General features: G+C 38.1%; 1 protein-coding gene across 2 annotated transcripts in view; it reads right to left on the bottom strand.

Moving 5' to 3' along the window:
* Positions 1-2,663: 2,663 nt before the first annotated feature.
* The window catches only part of LOC122555242 (immunoglobulin-like domain-containing receptor 1), a 45,970-nt gene continuing 22,142 nt past the window's right edge, over positions 2,664-26,491 (bottom strand). Inside the window, exons 1-8 of one of the 2 annotated variants that reach the window (XM_043701027.1) lie at positions 22,286-22,309; positions 20,783-20,953; positions 14,452-14,601; positions 11,847-11,966; positions 9,840-9,986; positions 8,732-8,866; positions 4,824-5,698; positions 2,664-4,272 (exon numbers count right to left, since the gene is read on the bottom strand). In XM_043701027.1, the coding sequence (XP_043556962.1) occupies positions 4,231-4,272; positions 4,824-5,698; positions 8,732-8,866; positions 9,840-9,986; positions 11,847-11,966; positions 14,452-14,601; positions 20,783-20,906 (1,593 nt within the window). In that variant the 5' untranslated portion in view covers positions 20,907-20,953; positions 22,286-22,309 and the 3' untranslated portion in view covers positions 2,664-4,230. Of the gene's footprint in view, positions 4,273-4,823; positions 5,699-8,731; positions 8,867-9,839; positions 9,987-11,846; positions 11,967-14,451; positions 14,602-20,782; positions 20,954-22,285; positions 22,310-26,491 lie in introns of those variants that run through there. The other variant, XM_043701026.1, reaches the window with a different exon arrangement.

The raw sequence follows: 26,491 nt of genomic DNA, 5'->3' as shown, positions 1-26,491 counted from the left end.
CTGCTGGCAACGTGTTCCAAATGCCCACCATCCACTTTCTGAAGTACTTGCTGTGTGTATCCCCCTTAAACTTTCCACCTCTCACCTTGAAAGCGTGACCTCTCGTTATTGAATCCTTCACCCTGGGAAAAAGCTTGTCTCTATCCACCCTGTCTATACCCTTCATGATTTTATAAATCTCAATTAGGTCTCCCCTCAATCTCTTTTTTTCTAATGAAAATAAACCTAACTTACTCAACCTTTCTTCATAGCTATCACCTACCATACCAGGCAACATCCTCATAAACCTTCTCTGCACCCTCTCCAAAGCGTCCACATCCTTTTGGTAATGTGGCGACCAGAACTGTACACAGTATTCTCAATGCAGCCGAACTGATGTCTTGTACAATGTTAACATGACTTGCCAGCTCTTATACTCAATACCCCATCCAATGAAGGCAAGCATACTATATGCCTTCTTGACAACTCTATCCACCCGTGCAGCAACCTTCAGGGTACAATGGACCTGCACTCCCAGATCTCTCTGACCATCAACTTTTCCCAAGGCTCTTCCGTTCATTGTATAATCCACTCTAGAATTAGTCTTCCTGAATGCATCACCTCACATTTGTCTGGATTGAAATCCATCAGCCACTTTTCCGCCCAACTCTCCAGTCTATCTGTATCCTCCTGTATTCTCTGACAGTCCCTTATGCTTTCTGCTGCTACTCCAATCTTCATGTCATCTGCAAACTTGCTGATCATACCAACAGTGGCCCCAACACTGACCCCTGTGAACACCACTGGTCACCTTTCTCCATTTCGAGAAACTCCCTTCAACTACTACTCTCTGTCTCCTGTTGCTCAACCAGTTCTTTATCCACCTAGCTAGAACACCCTGCACACCATATGACTTCACTTTCTCCATTAGTCTACCATAGGGAACCTTATCAAATTCCTTAGTAACGTCCATTTGGTCTCAGCGATGTAGAGAAGACCATATCGAGAGCACCAGATCTAGTAATCTAGGTTGAAAGAGAGGGAGGTGAATCTCTGTCTCATCTGGAAGAACTGTTGCAGTTGGCAGAAATGTTTAAGGATGATACATTGGATACGGAGACTGGTGGGGTGGAAAGTGAAGTCAAGGGGGAGCCCTGTCTTTATAACATTTTGGGAGAGGTCGGGATTTTGGAGAAGGGAATGGGGGATGTGCATTAGAGGGCTGTCTGGATGAAAGAGGGGAAAGCACGTTGTTCAAAATAGGTGGACATCTGGAATGCTTGGGAGTCAAATATCTCCTCATTTGAGCAGATGCGACGGAGATGGAGGAATTAGTAAAATGGGATGGAGTTCTTAGGATAGTGGGTGGGAGCAGGTATAGTCCAAGTAGTTATGGGAGTCTGTGGGTTTGTAGAGTCAGACTATGTTGCCCATGGTGTCTTGCAAACTTAAAGGCTGTTAAGTGATAGTCAGGTCCCCATTAACACAAATTTTGGAATTTTTCATTCACTTTACTATACCTTAACTACAACCAACTTTTTTTTAGCACATAAAAAGATTGCAACAAAAAGAAAAGTATTTATTCCAATATACAATTCAATTGTATTAAAATAAAACAAAATAATATACAGAAGATGAGACTTTTAAAAAACTCTTCCATATATACTCAAAATTAGGAAACAATTCATCAAGATACAGTGATACTGTGTCTATTCCAAGTCTAGGTCATCCAGCTAGACTTTTATATTAACTGGGGCCAATTTAGGAGCAGTGATGCAAATTTGCAGTATCAATTTCTCATCCTCAGACTGATTTATTTGCAAAGATCTGTCTTTGGCTTTGTTTTTTTTTGACCTGGGTGGTATATTTTTGGCCTATTTCAGTAGCCATATCTAGGGTGAACTCTGTGACCGCAAAGTGCAGTATAGATGCTCTTGCTCCTCAGTGTATTATGGAGAAACTTGCCATTCACTTACAGAGCCCCTCAGCCTTCGATAGCACATGCTGCCACTATTGAGCGTTGATGGTAGAGGTAGTAGATGCTTGTGAGTGTAATGCCTGTGTAGTGTTTCCCTGCATACTCTCTGTGCTGCCTACTCGCCTCCCCACCAGCACCAAAATCTGTGTAATATCTGTGCCACTCATGTAATACCTGCCTCTTCCATTCCAAGAAGAAAACAGCCCATAGTAGGGCAGAAGGACTTCAGCTGGCACTCAGCTCCTCACCTCTATATGTAGAGGCTTTACTAGTATAGTTATGTAGCAGCAGTTCATCATTACTTATGTAGCTAGAATCTATTTATTTGTAATAAATAACAAATTTTGTTAAGTACAGAAACCTGGCCCATGCTCTATTAACCAGGGTCATAAGAGACAGCTAAATTGGAGATTCTGCATGCTTGGAATACATTAACTTTTGTGAGGGCTCCAGAAATAATTTGATTTCCAGCACATAATTCAAGTGAGGTGGGACACATTTTTCTATGTTAAGTCAATGTACATAGATTTCAGAGGCATTCCTTGGCATATCTTCCAGGATTCACCCAGTCTCTAACGATGCAGAGCCCAGAATATCTGGGCTGTTAAGTGATAGTCATGTCCCCCATTAACACAAATTTTGGAATTTTTCCTTCACTTTACTCTACCTTAACTACAACCAACTATTTTTTAGCACGTAAAAAGATTGCAACAAAAAGAAAAGTATTTATTCAAATATACAATTCAATTGTATTAAAATAAAACAAAATAATATACAGAAGGTGAGACTTTTAAAAAACTCTTCCATATATACTCAAAGTTAGGAAACAATTCCAACTTATTAGTCCTCCAAATCTCAAACTTCAAAATTTCCTAGAAGCACAAACACTTGTAATTCTTTTGACAAGTTTTCTTTTTGCTGCTTTCTAAAATAACACATCTTTGTAAAACAGACAAGTTTTTTTTTGTTAGATTTACAGTCTAAAATACAGGATCACTGAAATTTTCACAGATCACCTCAGTTAGTATAATACACTGGGGGCCTTTTACAACAGTCTGTTTTAGGCAGAATATTATTACAGTGGCTTCTTGTATCCCAAAGTTTTCATATAAATTTATCTCGACCAACAAGCAATTGAATAGAATAAAACGGTGCCAAACTTTTTCATTTCCAGTCACATTGAGAATCAACCATTACAATGGCAGCCCAGTGACAAATTTAATAGTTCAGCCAGGGAAGTGTTACCATTGTAATTGTAAGAGGTTTTCCTCTGTATAAATAAGTATTGGTCATATTTAGGATACAGCCATGTGTACTTGTACTGTCAGTCAGACGATTGGCCAGTATAACAGATCCAAATGTTCAAGACATTGAGTAAGCTGAAGCTGATTGTGATGATACCAAGACCAAACCTCTGGCCCCATCACATACAGTAATCCATGACATTGAGGAATCACAGAGCTGGTTGGAAACAAACCAGAAATCAATTGCTGCAACTTCAAAATATCCTACATCAGCAAAGGAAGAGGCAAGGAGTAAATGTACACAGTTGAAAATGATGGATTTTTTCAATAAATGGCCATATAGTGTAAAAATGTATTGATTTTGTTACTGTACACTTTAAACACAATTTTGTGTTAGCTGTAAAAGTTAGAACTCACCATCTGTGAATTTGAATTGCCTGATCATACGTGTATATTCACATTTTGACATCAGAGAAAATATTGGTAATTGAATAGGATTTCATTGACAATCAGATCCAATTGGTTTAAGGAGCTATTTTGTTCAACTTATCTGCAAATCTTCATCATTCTTTCTACTACTTTTGTGCTTTTAATGGCATTACCTGGTCTCATGATAGGTCTCCATGGATCACAACGTAGTGGTGCGCCAGTATATTTCCTCAAATATAGAGAACATTTATTCTTCATGTTTATAAACATCTATATATCTTTAGAGGTAAGCTGGAATTTCACATGAAGTGCTTTGTTTTTAAAAACATTGAGACAATTTTAAACTAGCACTTGACCATGAATCTTTATCGCCATAATTTGCCCATTCTAAAAATCAGCACAGATGACAAGTTTTGTCCGTCCCATGTAATTAGCTTCTGTTGCAAAATCACATCTCAAACATGTCTTAAAACCATATATAAATTGGCCTTTGGTTCCATCCTCAAATGTACATGATGAAAAGTTCTGCTTAAAAAGGAATGTCGCCATCTATGTTACAACCCACCCTGCAGATATGGAGTACAATGAGTGGAGATTTCTTCAGATCACTACACTTCTGCCGCTACGAGAACTGCCCCGATCCTGTCAATAAAAGAACATTAGACTTCAGTTTCATCTTTTTTGTGAGCAATACTAATGCTTATAGCTACCATTACATGCAGCCTCATTTTCACAAAATTAATAGTCATAGTATAGAACAGAACTTCAAATTGCAATACTGACAATAAGGAAATCATCTTACATCTCCAAACAATAACATAACAACTCTCAGGTGTATATTTGTCATTGTTTTGTGTAGCAAGATTTCTACTACTGCCTGGCTGGAATTTGATGTTGCTGATATTTTTGTTTAACTGATTTCATTAATTAAATGATATATTAAAAAGAACCTCAACACAAGTGCAAAATAATTTTACTGTAGGGGGTGATCCTATACATAGCCCAGTCAAGATCCAGAACACTTTAGGTAAGATTCAGAAGTGTTAACTTCTGTTCTCCAGACTGTACCCAAGAAACATAATATCACTTTCAAATGTACAATACACTAGAACATGAATCTGGTTTTCATTTTAAGAAAAAACATCGAAGTATAAATTACAATATTGCAACACCAAAATAATTTAAAAACTTACCGATTGTCGTCCATGATTGGATCTTCTTGCACTGCTTTCCTCTGAACCACCATCTACAGAATGGTAGCTTGGGGGCTTCTCATGATACTTAAATGGCTTCTTCAAGGTATCCAACCAGTCTGCCATTCGATCATCCGATCGCACCCTGTTATATCGAGAGCGATTATCATAATCATCCAGGGAGCTCCATGATCCTTGTCGTCTTCCACGAGGTGGAGGAGAATAGCTTCGGTCTCTGCGCCTATTTCTTCTTTCAGGTGAATAATCTTGATTGCTTCGGTGATGTGGTCGTCTGTTCTCCTCGTAACCTCTTCTGCCATGCCTCTGGTTTGAGCTGCTGTGTCTTGACCTGTCCTCATAATCAGAATTATCACTATAATCTTCAAAATGCTGTCTTCTTGAGAGCAACTGACCTCTCTGCCGGCCCTCTTCAAAGTCATCTCTGCTATTCCCTCGAGATCGATTAGTTCTTCGGTCTTGAGAGCTCCTACTGGACCTCGATCCTTCCTGAGACCTTTGACTTCTGGGAAGCCCCATATCCAAAATATCCTCATGACTTCTAGCCCTTCGTTGATTATTCCTCCGCGATGAGTTGCTAGTTCGTTGTGATGACGGAAGACTAGAGTCATGGATTGCCTCCATTATTGGAGGTAGGTGGATGATACGACGATCTATTTCTCGAACTCCAATTTCATTTAGTGATGAAAGCACACTGGGAGGTGCACTACCACTTGTACGGATTCCATTTTGAAGAGGCTGTACACTGTTCAAGTTTTTCACCTCATTCTCTATATAGTCCAGCATCTTAACAGAAGAATTTGGGTGACCACTGTAAGGGACCACAGACAATGGTATACTGTTCTTCGTGGAAAAATCTACACAATGGAAACAAAAGAGAAAGATTAAACTACATATACAAGCTTCTGAACTACCTTCAATGTGTGAGAATAAAGTAAAAGATGATATTGACAAAAGTGTACTTAGTAGAGTTACAAAATGAATGGAAATCTAAAAAGGTGGCTGAACATAAAGTGAGAAAAAAATCCCATTAAAAATAACAAAATGCAGTGTAGCAACATACAAAGAATCCAGGGGAGCTAGAGGCTAATCATGCTTTTAGAGTATTGAGATATGGTACCAAGAAAACTGGAAATTAAACACTGTAGAATGCAACATGTTTAGCAAACAAAGGAAGGGAAGAGAGGGTGGTGGAGAAACCTTCACCATAACAGAATTGTTGTAGATAAAGGGTTACAGTTATCAATGTGAAAACTAGAATCATATGTAGATAGAGATAATTTTTTTAAGAAAGTACTTAGTATACTAAGTGTAATCTACAGACCATGCAATAGTCGAAAAGAGGTGGGGTAAGAAATATGCAAACAAATTTGGGAATTGAGAAAATTAAATAATATTATGGAGATTTTGACAACCCTGAAATTATTTGGATTGAAGAGCTAGGTACAGGGGATAAGGAAACAGAGTTCCTACAATCTGCACAGATTCCTTTCTAATCCAATATGTAAAAAGCCCAAGAAGGATATTTTACTGTTGGATCTAGAATTGGATTTCCCACAGTCAATGACCAGCAAGTTACCATTGATCAGAAACTGAACTGGACCAGCCAAATAAATACTGTGGCTATAGGAACAGATCGGGGGTTTGGATTTTTTTAAAAAAGTTAATTTACTGGAAGACAGCATCACTGGCAGGGCCAGCATTTATTGCCCATCCCTAACTGCGCAGAGGACAAGTAAGAGTCAACCACATTGCAGTGGTCTGGAGTCACATGTATGTCAGACCAGGCAAAGATGCTAGTTTCCTTCCTTAAAGGGCATTACTGAACCAGATGGGTTTTTCTGACAATGGATTCACGGTCACCATTAGACTCTTGATTCCACATATATTGATTCCTCTCAGCCCCAGAATATTACCTGGGTCTCTGGATTATCAGTCTAGCAGCAATACCAGAAGGCCATTGCCTCCCTTTGTCAATTATAACTCACCTTCTGACATTCCAAAGCCTTTCCACTATCTACAATACATAGTCAATGGTGTAAAAGAATACACTTCACTTTCCTGAATGAGCACAGCTCCAACAATATTCAAGAAGCTTGACACCATCCAGAACAAAATAGTCTCCTTGTTTGGCACCTCATCCACAAAAATTCATTCTTTCCACCACAGATGCACAGTTGTAACAGTATGGACCATCCACAAGATGCATTATAACAATGCACCAAGATTCCTTCAATAGCACCTTCCAAACTGGTGATAGCATAAGAAATGGGAAGGGCAGTAGACCCATAGCGAGCTCAATGAGAACATCAACTAAACCTCAAATTGGAACCCTGTCGGAATTCGAAAAGGCTGGCAAAAGTGGCATCAGATCAAAGCTTTGAGCTGCTTAATAAGTAATGGTTAAGTTGTATGTGTTTACTTTAAAGTTGCATGAGGAAAGGCAAGAATTCTCATTTCTTTTAAGAAACTTAATAAATTTTCTACTTGGCTCAAATGCCTTTTTTTTTAAAAACTTGACCTAAAGGATACAGCAGCAAAGCTCAGACCCATGTGATACACAGCCTGGAGTACATGAGAAATACTAGAGGCTCCAGTAGCCTGGACCAATTCTACAGGAAGTGCAGCCTGTTTGATCAGCCTGACTGCCAGGCTTTGGAGATGAGCATCAGATGGAGGCACTGCAATGAATTCATGAGGCTGAAAATTATAAGGATAGGATGTTTTCAGATGTCATCCTCTTGCAGCCGAAAGCAAAGGGATCAGGGAAGGAATGGATGACCATCTGTAAGGAAGGAAGCAGGCAGGCCCCAGAGTGCATGTCACTCAGGAGTAGTTTATTTTATGAATGGATTTAACATCCTCTCTGCATCTACCCTGTTAACAGAGAACTCAGGACTATATTAAGACAAGAGATTTCCCACTTAAGGTGATGAGGAATTTCTTCTCTAGATGGTTTATTGGCCTTTGAAATTCTTTTCCACAGATAATAATGGATGCTGGAAACTGAATATATTTGAGGCCAAGTTAGAACAAAATTTTGATTGACAAAGGAGTCAAGGATTCAGGGGGGTGGAGGCAGTAAAGTGAAGTTAAGACCACAATCAGATCAGTCATGATTGTATTGAATGGAAGATCAGACTTGATGGACCAAATGGCCTCGTCCTGCTCCTACTTCTATGATCTGAATTGAGTAGTTTATATGCATTTAAAGGGAAACCAGGCAAAAATATGGTGAAGGGAATAGATAATTCCAATGAAATATTTAAATGAGAAAAAAAATGGGAAGAGGTTCAAGTGGAGCATAAATACAGGTTTGGTCTGATTGGGCTAAATAGCCTGTTTCTGTGCGAAATAGTCCGATGTATATCTGTTAAATAGACCTCTAATCGTCCCAGTTAAAGAGAGTTTGAATTTGTTCGGAGACGTTGCATTTTTTGGATGAAGTTTTACAGTGGGATGGTTAACAATGTTCAATTATCCAGTTGGCTGCACGAACAGGCAAGTTTTAGAAATAGCAATAATGTTTTATTTTAAAAACCGATGGTTAGAAGTAGAAATGGAGCCCATATGTGAGTGAGTAAACATGAATACAGCTTTGTTTTTCTTTAAGTACAGCTTTTCCATAAAGCTGCGTCTAGTTCTTGCAAAATTGAAATGAACTTTAAGATTCTACATGACTAGTACTTGGTGTAGGACAACAAAACACAATCAAAACGTAATATCATCATAAAGTTTTCTTCAGTGCTTCATCAGCTTGAGATTACTGATGCATAGTGGTGAAAAGAAAATACTAGCATAGAATCCCAACTCATTTTTGTTGCCTTCTCAGTTATCATGGATTTTCAGTTCAAGTATACATTAGCACATGAATACTAGAGACTACATACCTCTTTGTGTCAGTCCATTCATGTAGGTTGAGTTTAGCTGAGAATTCCTTCCATCCTCTCCATACATGGGCCTGTTAAACATCCATGGTAACATACCCTGCTTTGCCTGTTTAACAAGTTCATGTCTTAGAAGAGCTAAATTTGAAACAAAAATGTGTCCTAGGTAAGTATTTTATGCAAAAACATTCATTGGCAAAACTTCCGGAAATATAAAGTTACTAATAAATATATTAATATTAAACAGTTGCTAGTATTTCATTTAGAAGCAAAAGATTATGTTAAACTGTAAAAGCAAAGCATGAAGATGCTGGCTATTTGGAAAACAGAAAACGCTGCAGCATTCAGCAAATCAGGTAGCATCTGTGGGGTAGCAGCTGAGTTAATCAGCTGAATATTTCAAGGAGTAGCTATCATAGTCAATTGCAAGCCACAGAGTTGTGTAAAAGCATGGAGAAATAGGAAATAATTACCAGCCTTCTCAATGATGACTGTGTCTAATGGACAAAGAAACTAAACTCAAACTCTCCATTTTTAGAAATGTACCACTACTGACTATTGCATGACACGAGCCAATTATTTATTGGATTGATCACAGCTTGGTTGGGTAAAAAGAAGCATTTTGGCAAAGCTTTCCATCTTATATTCAGCAGTAAAATTCACAAGGAAACCAATTCAAGATGAACACCAGTTCAAGGGCAAAACTAACATTTATACAGAGAGAGGAGAATCCTGATTGGGTAGCAAGTCACTCTGATTGGTAGAGGTGTTGCCATGGAAAATGCTTAAGTTAATGATAAGTGATAGTAAACTGTCTGGCCTTGTAAGCAGGTTGACTGAACTGAACCAGTGAATGGCATTCACATGTCTGGCTGAGTTAAAACAGGCGCAGTGCATGTACATGTTCTTTTTACCTGCAAAGAACAGTGCCCTGTGTATTTTCTTCAGCAATACTTGAGTTTGGTACTAGCATTGTTTCTATGGATTGATGTTGCAAATTCTTCGACATAGTTAGCTACTTATTTAGGGAAGGCCTGGAAAGAGAGGTAATTAATTTTTTAAAAAAGGCTTTACCTTCCTCTGGTAATTAATTTTTTAAAAAAGGCTTTACCTTCCTCTGGGCAACAACAACGTTTTGGGCAGCAGACACATCGGAGATAACAGCAGCACCTTTGTGGGCAACACTGGCACCAACAGATAGTAATCAGTATGAACAACAGCAAAATGCCCATGATAATCAATATCACTGTGAGCCAATCTGCAACAAAAAGGAAAAACAACAGGAATTAATAGCGCTGTCGGAGAATCTGTTGAAAAGGAGGACTCTCAGTGTTAGGCTTAATGCATTAACAAGTGCTCGTGTTACGTTAAGTGAGGGGTTGTATTTTCAATACACAGCTATCCCTTCATTTTATACATGCACTTTATCAAAACATTCTTATTGAGTTTGTATGCAGTGTATGTACATTCACAAGCACATGTTTGGAAAATCGTCAACTTAGGCACCCACTCTATCACCTACATTTCTACATATTGATATGCAGTCAGTATGATCAATATCCTCTGCACTGCTGCATTGTGCTAAAGAGAAATTCAGAATATTATAAATAAAATGTGTCACTGTGCCTGAATGCTTCACTGATATTTTCACAAATTACAGCGTTCCAAACATATGCATGTTTCGGAAGCTAACAGATGGTTATAAGAATGCTCCAAAGACATTCCACTGAAGATGTTCTCATTACAGAAACAGAAAAATTCCTCTCAGATCTGCTGACAGCTGCAAGGTAGGCAGAAGAGAAGGGAAGTGAAACTCAAGGGAATTAAGGAGTGTGGTGTGGGGATCCTGATGGAGACTCAGAATGTGGGAGAGTGTGTTCATGGGAGACAGACCTTGGGGTAAGTTAGGGTTACCCAGTTAGGAAGAGATTCTTGAGGGAAGCGTCTGTTGTATTTACCTTTGAGGGGAGAGTAGGGTGCCCTGCTAGACTTCTCCTCCACCCTAAACTTGTTCTGCATGCCTCAAAAATTGAAGTCAAGTAGGAAAGAGCCCTTGAAGGTCAGACCAGCTGCCTGTAAGCTGACCAGCAGTGCACATAAAACCCTGCCCAAAGTCATGTTTCCCAGAATTGTGATATTCATCTGTATTGATGTTATTTAAAATGTTGCCCTAGATTTTTCTATTGCATGGAATTGAAGGATGGTTGTTATTTCAACTTGCCCACCATCTTTCAACTCTAATTAATTCCTCCCACCAAGTTGTTGAAACTGCAAACAGTTGACAAAGTAGGCAGAGAAACACATCATCTGAACCAAGAAGATTTAAGAATTAAATAAACAGCATAAGGAGATGGAAGGAGTGTGAGTTGAGAGAGATAAATTTGATGTCAAATCAGCTGCAGATAACTATATAAACATCAGAAAGACTGTCTAGAGAAAAAGAAAAAAGGTAAGGAAAAGCAAAATTCTTTAAAGTTTACATTTTAAAAATCTCTTACATCAATACACAATACAAAAAGATGGAGGGTCTACTCTTAAATTTAAATTTCCATGCCATAGCTTTTGACTGGCAGTTGTGAACAGCTATTATATAGTATTAAAAGGGGACTCACACTTGTTAGTTCTAAATATCTCCTGCAGTTTTAGTTCATTTCTACCATAGAAATGCAGTAACAGTAACTTCAAGATGAGGCAAATAAAGTTATGAAAATCACTTTTAATTAACTATTTGGATATTCACATTTCTTCACTGGCCTCTTACTAAGGTTACTATACCATTTACACCAATAAAAAGGCAATACCATTATTCTTACAGAAAAATAAACCAGGGTCCACTGTTTTATCAGCTGAAGAGTTAGTTTTGAAAGGAAGGCAGATAGTTGTAGTTTGAGAGAAATATTAGACATTTGACTGCCTGCATTGATGTAAGTTACTGATTATAGATTGATAATGGTGTCATTTCATACCCATAATTGCAACTATCAAGAAAAGATGAGCAAATCAGTGATTAAAAATGACAGTCATTATGTAGCAGATATACTTCAGTGAAATGATTTAGTTCTAGAAAAGGGTAATTTAGAAAAAGCTTAACATGCAAACAAGTTTTAAAAAAACTTACGTAAAACAATAAGGCGAACTTCTTTGTCTGAATCTCCTGTTGTATCTCCTGGTGCCTCAACTGTACAGAAGTAAACACCATGGTCCCACCACATCACTTCACTAATCCACAGGTCAGCCCCTACAAAATAAATACACGTAGAGTGCATTACACAAAATTGATCTAGATTTTCAAATCAGTATTAACTAATGGCTAATTCAAAGCAATTTTCAGGAAATGAAATGATACAAAAAAAAAGCACTTAATTTCATTCTGGATCTGTAATGATGCTGCAGTAATTTTGCATTGCTGCCAATGTAGTGTTTGAACTTGGTTTGTCCACAAAGTTCCACTCAGCATCCTAAAGCAGATGTATATTGATGTCTCATCCACATTTGAGTAAAATGGACAATGGTTATCACTTTTCTCCAGATCACAGACCGGCAAATCTGCTAAGTTTGTTATGAAACTCTCAATGGCTACACAGGTGGTAAAAAGAAATCCAGAGCTCAACCTTTTCTGGTGCAGCCTATTATGATCATCACATCAGAATGACATAAAATATTGATGGGAATACCAAGGGGTGGATGACATAGAAAGAAGATGACAATGGGAATGCAATGAATGGTACTCAATGCAAGAGTCATGACATTTTATAAAACAGCTTTAGGTAATTTTGGGACACAAGTTAAACACCATTCACAACTCATCTATGGAAGCAGTCCATGTCCAAATGAAGCAAGACCTGGACAACGTCTAGGCTTGGGCTGACAAGTGACAAATAACATTCATGCCACAAGTGTCAGGCAATGACCATCTTCAACAAAAGAAAATCCATGATTCCATGATATTTAGTAGCGTTACGATTACTGAATCCCCATTAACATCATCCTGGGGTTAACACTGACCAGCAACTGACCTGGGCTGGCCATACAAATACAGTGGCTACAAGAGCAAGTCAAAGGCTAGGAGTGTTGCAGGGAGTAACTCACCTCCTGACTTCCCAAAGCCTGTCCATCACCCACAAGGCACAAATCAAGAGTGTGATGGAATATTCCCCCCTTGTCTAGACGGGTGAAGCTACAACAACTATCAAGAAGCTTGATACCATCCAGGACAAAGCAGCCCACTTAATTGTGATAGTTGCAATTCACAAACAAACATTCGCTCCGTCTCCAATGTGCAGCAGCAGCAGTGTTTGCCATCTATAAGACACACTGCAGAAATTCACCGAAGATCTTTAGACAGCACCTTTGAAACCCACCACCAATTCTATAATCGAAGGCCAAGGGTAACATATACATGGAAACACCACTTCCCAAAATTTCCCTCCAAGCTACTTACCATCCTGACTTGAATGTATATCACCACTGCCTCACTTTTGTAGGATCAACTGCCAGAACTATCTTCCTAACAACATTAATTGTACCTATACCCAGGACTGCAGCAGTCCAAGATGGTCACTTTGTCAAGGGAAATTAGAGATTGGCAACCATGCTGATCCAGACAGCAAAGCCCACATTCTATGAATGAATAACAAAATAAAGTTCAGCAAAGAATAGAATAGGAGGGACAAAACATGAAAGGTATATCAGGCATGTTGAGATCAGATTATATTTAAGTTTCTTTCCATGGGTATTTTTTAATAAAGGTTGAGTCCTTCACAGCCCGACTCCGGACAGTCAGGATTTAAAATTCTTGAAATCCTTTCCCCAAACCTCTGCTGATTTTCCAAAACAAATTCTGAAAGTATTGTCATGTAAACATTTTCCATAATTTTCATTTGTTAGTTTGTATTAAAACAACTGGTGGGCTTCCATCAGTATTGCTCACAGTCTTGTGCCTACAATGCTGTTTTAATGCTTAGATAGTGCTTTTATCAATAATATTTAAAGGAATTATATTTGATTGTTCGCTACTGAGATTGAAGACTTCAGGCAATGACAGATTTTCTTTTTAAAAAGAATTATAGGTTCCTGCAACAGTGAGAGGTTTTGAATTATAGTAGATCCAAGATTTAAATCTAGTACAGGTCATTCTGCTATAACATGCATTTCATTAATGTAAACTCGCTACAACACAATTGACAAATTGGGGACACTGTTTCTACTGTGTGAACTTTTAAAGTGTGCATTGGTTATAATGCGATTTGGCCCCATTAGTTTAAATGGTGCTGCTATTACACGATTTTCTTATAACACTGGGTTGCACGAGAACACAACTACCGCGTTATTGCAGAATCAATTGTCTCATCTTATGGCATCAATTAGGCAGTAATTTTCAGTAAAGTGGGACTACACTGAATATCTTTTCTCTTATTAATAGATGACACACTTCCACATACCAAGGAACCTTTTCTTTAATAAGGACTCCCTGATTGCTATGAATATAAACATGCATCAGAATATCCCAAAGAGGCCAAGAATTTAACAACTGTTCAAACTGGCAAGGTCTTAGCTATGCTCAGTAAATCAGTCTCTCATGAGAGTACAACATAGGTGAAACTTTAGCCAGTTAAGAAAGTCATGAAAATGTTACGTGAAAATGTAAACAAATACATTACAATGATTGGTATAGCTTGCCCTCCCACTGATTGAAGTACAGTTATTCTCAATATGTGGCTTACTGTTCTGAATAGTAATCTTCCGTTGTCTATATTCATGCCCAAGAATTGGCTCATTCTGTCCCCGTTTCTGAATAACGATTCGCACAGTGCGTTGGTCGTCCTGGCAATCGTTGGTAGGATCTTGGCCCATACTCAACATAGCAATGTATGCTGGAAGAGAAAAGTAACATTTATAAAGATAATCACCTATTTCTTTTTTTCACCTCACCTAAAGTTAATGGTTAAATGGTTGCACAAGCCTCAGCAAACACTGGACTATGTAAATTCATTTAAGGCATATTCCAACTGTTTTATAGACCACAGAACTACAGTAATTGGAGGAGCAGCCATTTAGTATATCACATGTATATGCCAACTCGCTTGACATCCAAAACGAAATCAAAATATCCTCCATGCTCCCCACCACTTTCAAATAATTTTCTAATTCCTCTCAAATGATTCACTGATCACTGTCCCAGCCCCTTATATCTTTAAATTTCTTCATAGGTTTTGCTTCACTGACTTTGTGTACATAAACAGATTTCTAAACTAGCTTGACAAATTCTGTAACTTACCTAGTAAATGTAATTAAAATACAATTACAATTTCTTATTTACATCTGCAAATTTTTAATCCCTGAAGTATTTCTAACATCCTATTAAAAAGAATCAATTAACCTTATTCCTTAGATAGTTCACACCAATTTCATGCACAACTAAATATTGCTTTGATCTCATCAACAACCTGCCTTTTAATTTCTAACTTTATTACTCTCACGGCAGATTCTTTTATGACTTGCAGTCTGCACAAATTAAATCATTTAGAGTTCTTCTCATCACGTGGATAATTTCTGGTTTCTTTGTATGGTGAGTATTATCTAAACAGTGATAAGATTGAGAAATGTTGATGTACAATGAGACCTGGGTGCTAGACACTAGGTCACGGATAGCAAGCATGAAGGTGCAGCAAGTACTGAGGAAGGAAAATGATATATTGGCCTTTATAACAAGAGGCTTCGAGTACAGGAGCAAGAAATTCCTACTGCAGCTGTGCCAGGCCCTGATGAGACTACATCTGAAATAGTGCATATAGTTTTGAGCCCTTTACCCAAGAAAGGATATAATTGCAATAAAAAGAGTGTAGGGAAAGTTTTCTAAATGGACACCTGGATGGCAGGTTAGACTTACGGGAGAGGGAAGATATGGAGTAGATTGGGCCTAAATTGCTGATGTTTAGAATCAGAGTGGAACTCATTGAAACATCTAAAATTCTAACAGGGCTGAACACACTGAATGCAGGGATGATATTTTCCCTGGCTGGGGGGCCAGAGCAAAGGGTCACAGTCTCAGGATATACAGTAAACCATTTTAGACTGAGATGAGGAGAAATATCTTAATCAGAACTTGTGGAATTAAATGACCACATGAGGCTGTGGATGTTAAGTTACTAAATACATTCAAGAAAAGAACAGATTTCTAGAGACAAATATGTCATGGAGTACGGCAGAGTTAGGAATATTGCATAGAGACAAGGGGATGCTGAGCTGAAAATGTGTTGCTGGAAAAGCGCAGCAGGTCAGGCAGCATCCAGGGAACAGGAGAATCGACGTTTCGGGCATAAGCCCTTCTTCAGGGCATAAGCCCTCCCTAGAGACAAGGGGATCACAAGGGTAAAGCAATGAACAAACAAGTGAGAACTGAAAGTGCAAGGCTTTCCCTTACAGTGCTGTTTTACTATGTGAATCAATGTTGTTAAGCAAGCATATTTAGCAGATCCTGAAACGTGATCAAAAGCCAGTTCTGGTAATTATACTGGTGACCCTTACACTCTATCTGCACATGAGCAATACACATGATCATGCTGAATGGGCTTATTCCTGCTCCTATTTTCTACGTTTCAATGTTTTCAAATATAGTTTAATTTTGCTATTCCTCAGGATCCAATTATCCACAGTATATTTTTAAACACCATTAAAATTTTGTTTTTATAATTCGCCCTTTTGGTCCCACTTAAATCTTCCTGCTTCGCTGGAAAATCTCTTGTTGCGTATTGCACATCGAAAATACTGCTGATCTTTGTGCAGATAGAGCAAAGGTCACCAAAATAATTACTAGGTCTAGTTTTTTGATCACGTTTGAGGAACTGCTAAATATACTTACTTAACACACTGATTCAAATGTTAAGATGGCACCTTTAGGAAAAGGCTTGCACTTTCAGTTCTTTACACTCTCCTTGCGATTCCATGTGACTATCACGTTTACTTCAGCTTTGAATGCATGCCCAACCAACAACTAGCTAGTTGCCCAGTTGTCTTGAACTGACTGAAATAAGCAATATCTCAAATACAGTTGTTAAAAACAAGTTTATCAAGCTGCAGTTTCTTTAGGTTCCTTTTTTTTTAGAAAAAGCTGTTGTTGCATCATTGCATATCATAAATCCCCTTCGCAAGCCTTTCACATTTATCTTACTCCACTTGGTGTTTATATTTTACATCAGCAAATGTAAAATAAAATGTCTGTACCTCAAATGACAGCAAGTTATAATGGAAGACAGGTTTGCCAACTCTCATCCTAAAGTTTCCAGGAATTAAAGACCTATTTTCAGTACATGGCTGAGAACAACCCGTGAGAAAAAATAACAAGAACAATAACTAATTGTCCTTAAAAACAAAAAGCTGTTGAACAGTTTTGTTCACTGGTTACAAAAACAAATCATCTAAATCATGTAGTGACATCAAAGTCACTTTCTAATTTTCACAGAAAGTTATTGCACCATGGGGTTAGGCATGGGCCAAGAGTAGAGATGAGATGGTTGGCACTGGGAGATTGCGTGACAAAATCTGTGGGAGTATGCCCAACAGGAATTGGAAACTTGAATCATGAGTCATTAAGGCACTCAGACATATTTCTACTTTGAGAGCAGATAATTAATAAAAAAAAGGCCCGCGCGACATTTATTTTAAAATCTAGTCCAAGGTTGCTGAGCAGTGCTTTTACGAATACCAGAAATCTCCTGTTCCTGTATTTTTCTACGATTATGCTAAGAATTAAAATGGGCACTGATTAGATCAGTGCAGCCACATCCAGTTATCCTCCAGCCCTCTAATCCCAAATTGTATCAAGTGCAACAACTTGAATTGATATAGTGCCTTTATGGAATGAAACATCCCGAGGTGCCTTTCCCCTGAAGACTACACTTAGTCTACACTCCCTCTGTGCAAATCCATTGGAAATGATTCTGTGTTTTTATTTTGTCCACATATCGGACGTCACAAAAGTTCACACACTGTTCTTTCTCCTGTTTGAGTTATGTAAACTTTTGAGTTTCAGGGTCTACCAGCTCGCATAATATTTTGCTCCAGTGAATTTAAAATATAAAATTTCCAAAAATCTATTTCATTGCAATGCACACGTTCATGACTCTTTTCAGTTTAATTATATTTCTATATATTTCTCCAACCCTGATTTTGCAACATAATCATCCCACCTGGCCATCCTTTTAAAGTAAATATGATTTCCAAAATAAAAAAGTGGAAAAGGAAAATATATTGCCAAAATATATTACTTTAAAAATTTTAAACTGATAACAAGACTGTAGGTCATATCAGGAACCTGCAGTGGAGCTCTTAAAACTCTCAAGTGAGCATAAGACTTCACTAATTTATTCTTTTTTGATAAAAATGGACAAACAGCTTGCATTTATATAGCATCCCGTTAATATACAAAAATGTCCCTAAATGTATTCATTATATAGTCTCCCATAGCAATTGTTTTACACAAACCAAATCATAAGATTAGTAACACCACAAAATAGCATTTGTTATGTTTAATGAGAAATGTTGATGAGAATCCTCCACCTATCCTCAGATAATATCACCCAACTTTAAATATCGATCTAAATGACTGGAAGAAGCTGCGTTTCATTGAGGTATGGCATCTCAACAATGAAGAACTCCTTTAATTATTGTAACTGAATAGGAGTCTGAACCACATGTCAAAATCCCAGAGTGAAATCTGAACTTTCTGATTCAGCAAGGACTGTTTTCAATTATGTCAAATTGTTAATAGAGTCTGTTAAGTTTTAGAATTATTGTAGATCAGAGATATGTAGGATTGTGTTCAAAGTGACTGAGATCGCTGAGTGGTGAAAATATCCTCTTTATTTGGCATCTGCAGTGGTGCATTTCAAGACGGCGATGGAATCCAAAGTACAGTTTTACAGTAGCCTCTTTTATGCAGTTTTTACATACGTTAAAATTTTAGCACTATGTTGTTACATAGTTGTATCTATTGTACACAAGTTTATGTGACATCTGTCCTGGGGAAGCAGAAGGTAGATTAAGTACTTGCTAAATGCTGGCTGTTACTCCTGATGGGATTAGAATGTCTGTCCAGTCTAACTTGCATAATTAAGAGGTGTTAGCCCCTTTGTCTTTAAAGTTAGCAATGGTAGTAAAACATATTAGACCTATATGATCTAAATAAGTGAGAAATTATACGTGTACTTAATTAAAGTACAGAAGGTATTAAACTGATCTCTTGCAAGTGGGTCATAAGATTTCATTTACTATTGCCAATTCCTACATGTTCATTCATGCTGTTTTGATAGCAAGTTTTTAAAAGGGGGTTGCGCACCTATCTAATATGTATTTAAAATGTATAAATCCATACGTTAGTACAAGATGGTAATCCTTAGTAAAAGTTAGAAATTGGTACTACGGTATTATAGAAATAGGTAGCATATAAGGAAATGTCAAAGTGATAAAAAGCAGCACACTGGAGGGACTTGCTGGTGGAGGAAACTGTTTGATTTCCTGAAGCCTGGGAGATGGTTACCAAGGGCTAATTAGTTTATAATCTTTCCATAATTTCGAGTGAGTTATGGAGCCAAGGTGGCATTATTTGAAGTAGATTACAATATTAACACTTATTTGGGGTAGCCTTTTATACAGAAACAGGTCTAAACACTGCTTGCAGCATGGAGCAGATAAGAATTGAAAGATATAAAGAAACAATAATGGGTTGGCAGCATAGGAAGGGATGCTTAATTTAGTTTATCTTGTAAAAGTAAAATGTACAACAAAAATACAGTTTTATGAATGAATGAATGAATGGAAATGTGGTAGAGTGAACAGAGCACTTGCAAGTGAGTTAGTAAAGAGAATCTTAATCCAATGTCTCTCAGATAATTACTTATATTCAATGTTCAGAGCAAAATATTACATTTCCATTTTCAATATCTCCTTTTGTTAAAACACAACATTTATGAAATAATGCCTGCAACTTAAATGTCTTATGTGTAAACACAGAAAAGCAAGCTGCAGGACAAACTGAATTGCTGTATACTCAATCTTATTCTTATTACTAAAAAGTAAAATTTAAAATTTCAAGAAAGATGCAAACCTTTGAAATTTATGTCTACTTGCAGTGATAAGTAGAAGCACTATTTCAGCATGAAGTACTGAAATAACGGAAGACAGGACATGCTTCTAATTAAGGAGTACTGTTTGTACATCTTTGTGGTGTAATTCCACTTTCTCACATTAGATGGTACTGTTGGTCAGTTTACCATATATTACAGCAGACAGCTTTTATTGTTACCAAGTGACCCACTTATTCAAGCAGGAGCAGGTTTCTTCAATAGTCATTTTGCAAGAATACAAAAAAAAATGGTACTTGACCTGAATAAAACATATTGTAAACACAAACTATATAATAATGAGGATGATAATGCTCTCATATCACAAGACTATCAATAGGCCATTTATGTTTTAGAGCTTGTGCCACCTCTTCCCGCTCTTAAACTGGACAGTTACAATATCTTAGAATTCAACAATGAGTGTTCTGATGGAAAGCATCAACTTGTTAAATGCCAGCCTTGTTTTAAGTCCACAGATACAGCATGACTTGCTGACCTGCAGCATTTCCAATTTTTATTTCTGATTTCCAATATCCAGAGTGCTTTGTATTTATTAATGAAATTTACTGCCTGGGCTCAAAAAGAATTGTCACTTAAAAGGTATCAGAGGTCACTGGTACCATGCAAAGCAAACAGTGCCAACATGAGAGAGGGGGAATAAGGTCTTAAATCTATTTTCCTGACATGGGGTCTTTAGTTTGCTTTATTAGTTAGTATATGATACAGCAATAGGACTTTGTTTCAATACCTGTCACAAAATGAATTATAAAATGTGACATACCTAGTTTTGACAACTTATTCAATGCTTTAAAAAAATCACTATAGAATCATATTAAGTTGACAAAATAAAGTATTACATATAAGGGTCACTGAACAATTCTTTCACAAAGTCCAGAGGCAGTAGAAATGCCAAAAGAACAATAGTAACACTTACATGACGAATAGTACTCCATGATGGGGTCTTTGCAAAATGACTTGAAACGCCAGGTGACAACGACATCCTGAGACTGAGAGGACGTTGAATAATCACACCTTAGAGCAATGGATGAGAAAAGCATTGTGACACGTTGGGTTTCCTGCACCGTCACCAACAATGCAAGGCATGCTGAAAGAAAAGGTTACAGATAGTCAACAGAATAGCTCGATGAAGACTAAAACATTAAATTGGTAGCTACTTTGGTTGGAAGGGAAGTACATTAAAATCATGCAAATGGTACAGAAATAGGATATTAACAATACACCCATTGGTTAATAACTCCCTAAGTGATGCTCCCATTAGTGTGCCTCAAAAACAACACTATCTTATAACTGGGTAATGGAGTTTTGCTCCCTGACTGGATACAGAATCTGCCAAGTCTTCAATCGATCACTAGCAGCAGATCAGAGATGCTATAGAGAGTGGATGCACAGGAACCCAGTCAGATGTAAGAGGTCAGAACTGTTTCATTAAGTGACTGGGCAGATATTTCAGAAATGCCTATTACAGGGATAATTCAGGGAATATTGTGTCATTGATTTTCAAATTGTATGGATTCCACTTTGAAAGAATGACTGTTGGATAATCTCAGAAGCTGAGTGTTTGCAACCTCTACAGAAGCAAAACATAATTAATATTTTTAAAACATATTTGGAGCGGTTACTTTTGAATTGTGCAAGGAAGGCTGACTTTCTAGAAATGTTACAATGCTGGATTGAAAACTAGAGACTGCTATATCACAAAGAAATTGGTAAGGGAGTAAATATGCCCGGTCCAACTTTGGGGTCATATTTAATAATCACTTTTGGTAAAAGAATAGTAATGTTAAAATTCAATTAAATGGAGATAATAGTATATAGATACATCTCTAATCCATCCTAGTTTAAGGGCACTCTTTATTGGTAAAATATTTGGGTAGGAATGTAATTGTAAACAGCTTTTTGATTAGAAAACCCATATATAAAAATGTACAAATCCATTCATTTGCTTACATATGAAAAGAAACATTAGGCAGGTCAGCCTTTGCTGTCCAGTTTTGAATTGTCAGGATTACTTGACAACCATCCACAAGCTAGTTGTGCTGTTACTATGGTATAGTGAGGATATCCTTTAGAAACCCAACATATCAGAGATAAGAAAGTAACTACATGCAGTGTAGTGCAGCAGATGTTACATAGTCATGATGATGTAAAATATGTACTATTGGTTTTCAAATTACATCATCTAATTTAATATCTAAAATTTCATGGACTTGAAATTGTTTAATCAAAAACTAAAAGCATTGACTTAAAATAGCATCATCTGCTGTTTTTTTTTAAACCTATACTGAGAATGTTTGTTTGTTGACAAAATTGCAATAACTAAACTTGGGCTTATGGTCAAAACGTCGATTCTCCTGCCCCTCAGATGCTGCCTGACTGGCTTTTCCAGACTCTGATTTCCAGCATTTGCAGTGCTCACCTTCTCCTTGGAGACAATTAACTCAGGAATGGAAATTCAGCTGCATGTGGCAGAAGAGAGAAAGTAGAGCTTTGATTGCAGAAATGAAACCAGCTGAGAAAAAAAAACACTCTCACAAGAAAACATGTTCGGCAACAATATGGATTTTAAAAAATCTGTTTGTGCTTCGGCTAAGGTGCATACGTAAAAGCAGTAACATTTCTGAAATAAATTGATTAAAAAAAACTTAAAATGGGAGTATATAGCTGGAGAAAAATGACTTCAAAAATACTTTTTAATTTTTAAAGATCTTTAAGCAATGCATGCATCCATGCATTTCCAAAATTAGAGGTCAGCACTAGAGTTGGATTTTAAAAGATGTTTGAGCGCATGGGGCGTGTACAAATTGGGGATGTGTCTGCACGTGTTCATGTGTGCATCTGTGTATATGGGCATGCGGGATGTATTGTGGGTGTTTGACATCACATCCTTATTATTTTCATAGGGGTTAGGTTATAACATTGCTCTCTGTCCCAAGAAAACCTCGAGTGGGTCCTTACTGCGGTAGAAATTAGATACAGCAGGTCTTCAGTTAAAGTTGTAGTTGCATTCCTAAAAAGCATGATTAAACAAAATGACTTGTGTGAACGATGGCTTCCCACAGAAATCAAATGTTAAAGGCAGAGTGAAGTTCGCTTGGACATTGTTCACCCAAACATAAATTCCATCTAATAGTTGAAATATGTGTGCAATATTGCATTCCTTGCTGAAATAATTGATGCATCACTAAATACAGAAAAACATATTACAATGCTTAAAACTGCATACAAATTTAAATTGACCAGGTCCCATCCCAGAAACTACTTGTCTGACTGACACCTGCTACTAGATGAATGCCAGGGAATCGGTGTAAATTCTGGAATGAAATGAAGTTGACTTTGTTATATGGTATTGGGAGCTGGATTGTATTGGAGAACAGAGGTGTGCCTTTTAACCAGCCCTGTGCCATGTCATACTCTATCAAAGTCTCAAAATACATTGTGAACCTGACCTCTACATAAAAAGGACACTAGTAGTCCTTGGCAATGATACACTTGGGTCAGGTGTACATTTTGAAAGACAAAAATGGGTGATGGTTGGGTTTTACAAATTCTGCATGAAATCCAGGCCATGCACTTACAAGGCAGTTTAATTAATCACTTATAAATTGCCCTTTGACTTCCATTCCAGATGCTACACTTGCAACACACTATAATCACTCAATAAACAGTCAACTAGAGTCAGACCCAGAGTCAAGGGTTGAATACTGGAATTCTACAAAAGAAATGTGCCTGATTTTGCTGCAGAATGCATTCTATGTGGAAGTTGTTTTCACTTTAAAGCTTAACTTATTGAATGCAAAATTGCAAGCTTTGAAACAAAGGACAAATTCACGGATGCATACAAAACCAAATCGAACCTTGTGTATTTTAAAAAGTATTATTCAAAGTGGCTGGTGAAAGGTACTTCAAGTTCCACTTCGTCACGAACAGAAATTTCAGCACAAATACAGGTCAGGTCTTGGTCAGGTGATATTCGCCCCAGATTTCATCAGGGTTCTATCAACATAAAACATATAAATAAAGGACAAAAGTAGAAAATCAACTACTGTCTACTTCTGGATATTTGCTGAGCACCTTTCCCCCAAAGAAAAATGCTACTTGGTAAAGGTAAAAAAAAGTCCTTTACAAAAGGAGACTGCCATCCTTACCAGGTCTGGCCGACATGGGACACCAGGCCCATGGCAATGTGGTTGACTCTTAACTGCCCTCTGGGCAATTAGAAATGGGCAATGAATGCTGGCCTAGCCAGTGATGTCTTCATCCCATGAATGAACTTTTTTTTTAAATTAAGAAGACCATAAGACATAGGAGCGGAAGTAAGGCCATTCAGCCACTCCGCCATTCAATCATGGCTGATGGGCATTTCAACTCCACTTACCCGCATTCTCCCCGGAGCCCTTAATTCCTTGTGACATCAAGAATTTATCAATCTCTGCATTGAAGACATTTAGCGTCCCGGCATCCACTGCACTCTGCAGCAATGAATTCCACAGGCCCACCACTCTCTGGCTGAAGAAAAGTCTCCGCATTTCTGTTCTGAATTTACCCCCTCTAATTCTAAGGCTGTGTCCACGGATCCTAGTCTCCTCGCCTAACGGAAACAATTTCCTAGCGTCCACCCTTTCCAAGACATTCAATTAAAGAGGAACAAAACTTCACCACTAGAACAGTCAAGTTTAACTGTTGAAGCCTGTTTGCCTGGTCTGGTCTACATGACTTCAGACCCACAGTAACAGGTTAGATACTTAAATGCTCTCTCAAATGGCCTAGCAAGCCAGTCAATTGTAACAAACCACTCAATATTGACCTAGGCACTGGGAAATGACAATGGCTATGCCAACCCTGCAAAGTATTTCTTACTACTATCTTGAGACTTTTACTAAAACAGAAAACTGCAGCATAGACTAGTAAAGCAACAACCCATCAGCTACACTCACAAAGTCATACCTTACAGATAAATATCCCAGATACCACCATCATAGTTTCTAGGTGCGACCTGTCCTACCAACAAGACTGGCAGCATGGTTGCATACAGTCAGGAGGAAGTTGCCTTCGGAGTCCAAAACATTGACTCTGGACCCCATGAAGTCTCATGGCATCAGGAGAAGAATGGACACGGAAGCTTGCTGCTGACTATCACCTCCACTCAACCTGCACTTGCCTCTTCCACCTCAGCTGGCAAATCAGTACACCTTCATATGTAACTCCAATTGGAAGCAGCACAGAAGATGACAAGGGCCTATAATGTATTCTGGATGGCCACGTTCACCACCAAGTGTTGCTCGGTAGCATCAATACTAATGGAGTCCAACTGCTTGACTGGCTCTGCAGGGAAGTGGGAAATGGTGTGAATCAAAAAGAGAAAAACCTATTTCCCCTTATCCTCACTAAACTACTCGTTGCAAATGTACACACAGTCTTTGTAAAGATCAAGTTCAAGCCTTGTCTTCACACTGAGGATGCCTACCATCCTGTTGTGTGACACAATTCTGCTAAGTGGGATATACTTTGAACAGATCTAGTAGACCAAAACCAGGCATCCATAAAGGCACTGCAGCTCATCCACAGCAACAGACTTGTACTCAAGCACAATCTGAATCCTCATGGCATGGCACTTACCCTACTCTACCATTACCATCAAGCTGGAAAATTAACCCTGATGCAATGAGGAGTGCAGGGTGCTTGTTGAAGGTTCACAAAGCATACCTAAAAAAGGTGAGGGGTCAACCTGGTGAAGCTGCCACACAGACCATTCGCATGTTTACATTGGACGTATCACACAACAGGTGGAGCTAAGTTGATTCCACAATCACCAGATAATTTCAAAGCTCTGTAGGCCTGCTACCTTCATTCTTAAATAATGGTGGATAAATTACAAGAGAAGACAGTTCCATAAATCTCTCCAGCTCAACAATGGGAGTGGCAAGCATAACTTCACAAGGTGAAGTATTTACATCCATCTTCAGCCAGAAGTGCTAAGTGGGTGCTTCATTTCAGTCTCTCAGATCCACAGCGACAGACACCACTGTCCAGCCAATTTTGTTTCACTCCACATAATATCATGAAATGGCTGAAGACACTGAATACTGCAAAGGCCACGGGCCCTGACAACATCCCAACAGTAGTAAAGAAAACTTGTACTCTTTTCAAAGATAGTGCATATCCACAAAACTTAAGTCAGGATGTGAAGAAGAGTACAACACCAATAACTACCGAGCAGCATGACAGCATCCATTTGATTGCCATTCTATCCATTATCTTCAACATTCACTCTGTGCACTATAATGCATGATAACAGCAGTAATGTATTATTTACAATCACTATGGCAAATCACCTAGGCTCCTTCAACAACACTTGAGCTTTATCACCTAGAGCAACAAGGGCATGGAAGTACTCCTGTATTCCAGATACCATTGCTGTAATTTGGTCAAAATCCTGGAACTTGTTTCCTAATAGCATTGTGGGTTTTACCTATAGTACAGGTAGCACTGCTGGCTCACAGCACCAGGAATCTAGGTTCGATTTCAGCCTTGGGTGACTGTGTGGAGTTCTACCCCGGTCTATGTGGGTTTCCACCTGGTGCACTGGTTTCCTCCCACAGTTCAAAGATATGCAGAATAGGTG

This window comes from Chiloscyllium plagiosum, chromosome 12 (assembly GCF_004010195.1).
Source record: "Chiloscyllium plagiosum isolate BGI_BamShark_2017 chromosome 12, ASM401019v2, whole genome shotgun sequence".
NCBI classification, from domain to species: Eukaryota; Metazoa; Chordata; class Chondrichthyes; order Orectolobiformes; family Hemiscylliidae; genus Chiloscyllium; species Chiloscyllium plagiosum.
This window is presented reverse-complemented; position numbering and strand designations above follow the sequence as displayed.